This window comes from Zingiber officinale, chromosome 7A (assembly GCF_018446385.1).
Source record: "Zingiber officinale cultivar Zhangliang chromosome 7A, Zo_v1.1, whole genome shotgun sequence".
NCBI lineage: Eukaryota > Viridiplantae > Streptophyta > Magnoliopsida > Zingiberales > Zingiberaceae > Zingiber > Zingiber officinale.
The window spans coordinates 109,797,336-109,802,616 of NC_055998.1; the positions used below are offsets into that span (position 1 = coordinate 109,797,336).

Below are 5,281 nucleotides of genomic sequence, written 5' to 3' on the forward strand. Positions count from 1 at the left end.
ACATTTTTAGAATTTTCTATTCCATTCTTACTGCACAAGCAACTCCACAATGAAAAAAAAACATGGTACATTTAAGAGAAATAACTAAAAAAACAAAACTGAATTGTCATTTACTAGGATATAAACCAAACAAAATCCAACAATCCACAAATGAGTATCTAAGTTTCAAGAAACATGAAATTCTAAAAACAAAAACATACTAATGATTACAAATGAAGGCATAAACTAAAATATATTTTTCCTTCAATATCTAATTATCAGATGAATCTTCTCGGGAGATAGCATTTTCTTTTAGATTTGATGTGGCATCCATGTGTTTCTGAATGATGTTTGCCATTACAATTGCCATCTGTAAAAATAAATCAAAATTAAAATTATAGATTTGAACAAGAAACCAACTTGTTAATTTGATATTATATAATATGTAAATACCTGTGTTGGTAACAATTCAGGTCCATTAGACCCTCCATCAGTTCCATGTATCATACTCTACATAACACGTGTAAAACTTTCAAACTGATCTTTATTTGTCTCATTTGCTCAATTTTTGTTTGAAATTGTGCTTTTTGCGCCTCCATTTCTGCTCGCAACTGTGATTCACGCATCTCCATATCTTTGTTCATTTGTTCTTGCATTGCTTTGAATTTATCTGTGATATCCATAGTGGAGTGATAGTTTTGCCTATTGTAGAATGAGCTACGTTTACATTGTTTAGGGAAGACTTGGCTAGGCAGTGCTCCTGCTCCTAGACATCGAACTCGACCAGAATGCTCAATTCCGAATACATCACTGCATAAAATTTATAATTAATACATATACATTTTGTAATAGCCTTAACAAAAATGATATCAAATTTTTTAAAAAATATAACCGAAATGCATCCTCATGCACTTCTATTGCTTGTGTTCCCTTAGGCATGTCTTGTAGGCGAATTTGCACAGCCTCATCCAACAAATGCTAACAAACAAAACATCAATTGAATGAAAAATTTATTCAAAATCCATTTTAAAAAATTGCATCAAATTAGTACCTCATAGCGTATGGATTCAACATCAACTGGAGCACCTCCTTTCTTTTTACTTCTTCGACTCAAATGCATTATTTCGATGCGAGTCGGCTTCCTACCATTGTCTTTCAACTAATAGAAGAACAATAACACATAATGTGACAGCAGAAATTTTGCAAACAATAAGCGTATATCAATCGTTAACAACATATCTATAAAGGTTAATTACATTCTATATTATTATAAATCTATATTTACAACACCATAGAAGCATATAACACTAGTTATTTATAACATCAAAGTTTAAACAACAAATAGGTAATATGAAACTTGTTGCAAATAAAAAAAAAAGATTTGATACTTACGAATTTATCTTCCAAAGAAGCAATACTTATTCGTCCCTGTGCATGAGTTCCTTTTTTATTTTTTCTATTTTCTCGATTTATTTTTGAACTTTTATGAAAAAAAAGTTTAAGTTTTACTAGGAATATCCATAACTATATATAAAAAATTATCAATACTAGTGATTACCTCAGTAACCTTCCAGTGCTCACATAATCTTTCCCAGACTTCTATAGCCAGGCCATGAGGAATAGGACGAATGGACACAAGGTCCCTTAATGGGATATTCAAGTCATAAGACGTAGCTTTAACTTGGGTCCTCCATCGCCTCCATGCAACTCCCATCATTTGCATCACAAAATCTCGGTGTTGATCGGAGATTATGAATCGTGCCTATAAACATAAAATTAAATATGTTAATGTTTGAAACTCATGTGTGATATTAAGTATTTCTCAACTTACAATAACAAGTTTCCATGCCTCCTCCAACCGATGCTTTGGAATTTTTCGCCAGTCTAAATAATCAAGGGGCAACAAAACTCCATTCCGAGCTATTGTTCCCACATAATTTGCTAGTACTGGTTGTAAATCACCATAAGGCTGGCCTCTTTCATTAAATGTGACATGTAGCAAATCATCGTGATGCAATGCATGAACATCCTTCATTACAGTCCTCCCACGTCTATTCGGCTGCCTCTGTGAAGGCAACACTGCATCTTCGCTGGATAAATATATATGCAAAATATGATTGTTTTGTCATGCGTTAAACTTAATTAAATATATAAAAAAATATATTTTCAACCTTCCTCATGGAACTCCTCATCATGTTGTTGTGATGCTAGTGCATTATTTTGGGTTTCCGATGGTGAATGTAATATTGTGTCTTGTGATTCAACTTCATCGTCACGCCTATTATTTGATTCTTGTCCCCTAATCGCCTTCTGATATTTTTCGTCAACTTTTGAAGTCTTTTGTTTGTCATTTTTCATATATACCTGAGAATAATAATAATAATAATAATAATATAATAATAATAATAATAATAATAATAATAATAATAATAATGAAGATGGTAAAGATACATAACAAATAATTATAGAAAAAATAAACAAATAGACGATTGTAGAGATAAAGAAGACCCCAATTTGCACCAGTATGATAGATATATCTGATGTGGTGGAGTTCTTTAATTTAATTATATATTATATAGAAAAAGAACATGATCAACAGGTTGTTTGTTTCTATGAACATTGGTCATGAACTTGGATGGATAATAACACGTATGAAAATTTCTCTCCTAGGGAACAACTTCTACATTCCAATCTCAAAAGAAAAATATTTACAACCAAATAAAGAACAAACACAATATTAAAAGAATCACCGCTCATAATCCTTCACAACATAAAAGAAAATTTATGGAAGATTTACAAAAGTCCATTAGCTATCTGAACACCAAACTCGTTTAAAACATAATGTTAAGAGTATTTACCTCTAGAATCTGAAAACGAATTGTAACTTAGGGCAGAGCAGAGATTTTCTTTACACAAGACGGAAAAAATCGATTGTGAGGTAGATTTACTACACATGCAGATTTTCTTAAAAAAAAAAAAAGCTTACAAGCGGGAATATCGAATACTAATGCGGGATTCTGAATAAGATGACACCGTTTCGTTTTTCCACGTTCTTTTAGGCAACAAATAAGAGCCTTTTCATTTTCCAAAATCTCTTTTTAATTAAGGCATACCATTTTTAACTTTATAAAATATTAGATTATTAAATTAGATGTGAGAAATATGGCAATAGTATATAGAGAATTTTAGCTATGATTCCAAAAATGGTAAATTATTGTACATGATTAAAAAAATAATATTTTATGATTTTGAAGAAATAATATGAAATTTACGAGATAGATATAAAAAATTAATATTAAAAGTAATTATATTTTCTCCATAGCACAAATCCTAATAAATCTTTTCAATTTTATAAGGATTCCATTTAGTTAAATAAAATCTCATCAATCCCCTGATCAAATACCAATTTAATTAATTAGTGGTCGTCTGAACTTAGTAGATGGTACAAAAAATCTGCAAAATAAATAAACTTGATAATAATGTTGTTTGCCCATGAATTGGTAAACTTAAAAAAATGATCGACTTGAAGAGTAAACCTTACCGAGTTTTATACTTAGTCAATTTTTTCATTCTAAATATCTGGTAGAATTTATTAATAATAACTAAAATGAGCTCATAAATTTATTAAGATTGGTAAAATTTATAGTAAACACTTGATAAAGTTTAAATCAACAATGAAAAGTAATTGAAACCCCTGCCCACGTGACAATAGTCATTTGTGTGGTGACACTTATATTCATATAAAAATTTGCACAAAAATAATAAATTGAAATTCACCCATGCACCTCAATAGGCTTCTCTTTCTCTTTGTGCTCCTTATTTCCCTACCTATTAGAAAACAAAATAAAACTAGTTAGTTGGATTCGTTTCCATTTTTCGCCTCTCTTCTCTCCCCGTAATATAATTGAAGATGAGTGAATGAATGATAGTCTAGTCATATTCATTAAAAAGGATATCTTTTCAACAATTGAAATATTACAGTGTTTTCAAAAGATAAAAAATCAAGATGCAATTATCTCAATTTTGGTATCAGATGACCACCTAATATGTCACCAAGTGTTAACCAATACTTTAATAAGTAATAGTTTAATAGTAATTTTGTAATTTATTAATTTAGTATTTTATCCTTTTATGATGTCAAATTAAATTTTTTATTATTAAATATATTTATTGTTGTAAAATAAAATTTGTTAGCTCTCGTTAAAAATTATCTCTGGATCCGCCCCTGTCGGCCGATTGAAGTAATGAAATAGGTGAGTTGTTAATGTCTAAATAAACCTGTACTCTTCTATTTATATCTGCTTAAATAAAACCTATTATTTTTAGGAGTGGTTCCAACTACTTCAAAAGGATTCTTTTAGAAGCAAAATATAAAACCACATCTAAATGTGCTAAATAGAAGCGGTATATCATAACTGCTTCTACGGAAAATCTATTGCAGCGGAAAGTACGTAACCGCTTCTAAACCTTTACTCATTCGATGCGGTTATTCAAACGCTTCAAAAAGACCGATTCAAAAACACCTATTTTTTTGTAGTGGCTGTGGAGTTGCTGTCGAGGAGCTGAGATGAATCGGTGAAGTTCTGCTGAAGGAATCGAACGCCTGCAGCTAAATACGACGCCAACGGTCGGATCCCGATCGATTGGATTGCTCCCAATCGATCGGGGAGGCTTTGGATCGATCCAGAGCTCCTCTGTGCTCTCGGGAAATGCCTGGATCGATCAACGGATCGATCCAGGGCTTATCGCGACAAATCGCAGCTTCCCAATCGATCCACTGATCGATTGGGGCCTCTGGATCGATCCGTTGATCGATCCAGCATGCTTCTGTGCGCTCGCGACTGCCTCCCAATCGATCCACTGATCGATTGGGATGAAGGCTTCTCGCGGGGACTCCCCAATTGATCCACCGATCGATTGGGCTTCAGCCAATCGATCGGCTGATCGATCCAGCTACTGATTTTTGCCCAAAACCAAGTCCCAAGCCCCTCAAACCAACATCCGGTCATCCTTAACCTGTTGGTTCATCATGCCTAGCATCCGGTCACCCTTGACCTACTAGGACTCCCTCACCAAGTGTCCGGTTAATCCCTTTGACCCACTTGGACTTTTCCTCATCATGCCAAGTATCCGGTCACTCCCTTGACCTACTTGGACTTTCACCAGATGTTTGGTCAACCTTGACCCATTTAGATTTTCCCCGTGCCTGGATTCACTCACCAGGACTTCTCATCTGCCTGGCTTCACTCACCAGGACTTCCAACTGCCTAGCTTCACTCACTAGAACTTTCACCTGACTTCA

At 33.3% G+C, this 5,281-nt stretch overlaps 1 protein-coding gene across 1 annotated transcript; it reads right to left on the minus strand.

The window, feature by feature from the left end:
- Positions 1-250: 250 nt before the first annotated feature.
- Positions 251-2,014, minus strand: LOC121999602. The gene is made up of 7 exons (XM_042554261.1): positions 1,811-2,014; positions 1,538-1,741; positions 1,031-1,138; positions 872-957; positions 573-789; positions 433-489; positions 251-349 (listed from the first exon to the last, which is right to left on the minus strand). Exons 1-7 carry the CDS (start codon positions 2,012-2,014, stop codon positions 251-253), a joined length of 975 nt encoding a protein of 324 aa, XP_042410195.1.
- Positions 2,015-5,281: the final 3,267 nt, after the last annotated feature.

Bases quoted from the DNA above. Each gene is read 5' to 3' on its own strand.
- LOC121999602 (XM_042554261.1), bottom strand. From the start codon at position 2,014: ATGAAGGATGTTCATGCATTGCATCACGATGATTTGCTACATGTCACA. The intron at 790-871 runs GTTATATTTTTT...AATTTTATGCAG, and splicing joins GTGCATGAGGATGCATTTCG to TGATGTATTCGGAATTGAGC. The intron at 350-432 runs GTATTTACATAT...TTATTTTTACAG, and splicing joins CTGAATTGTTACCAACACAG to ATGGCAATTGTAATGGCAAA.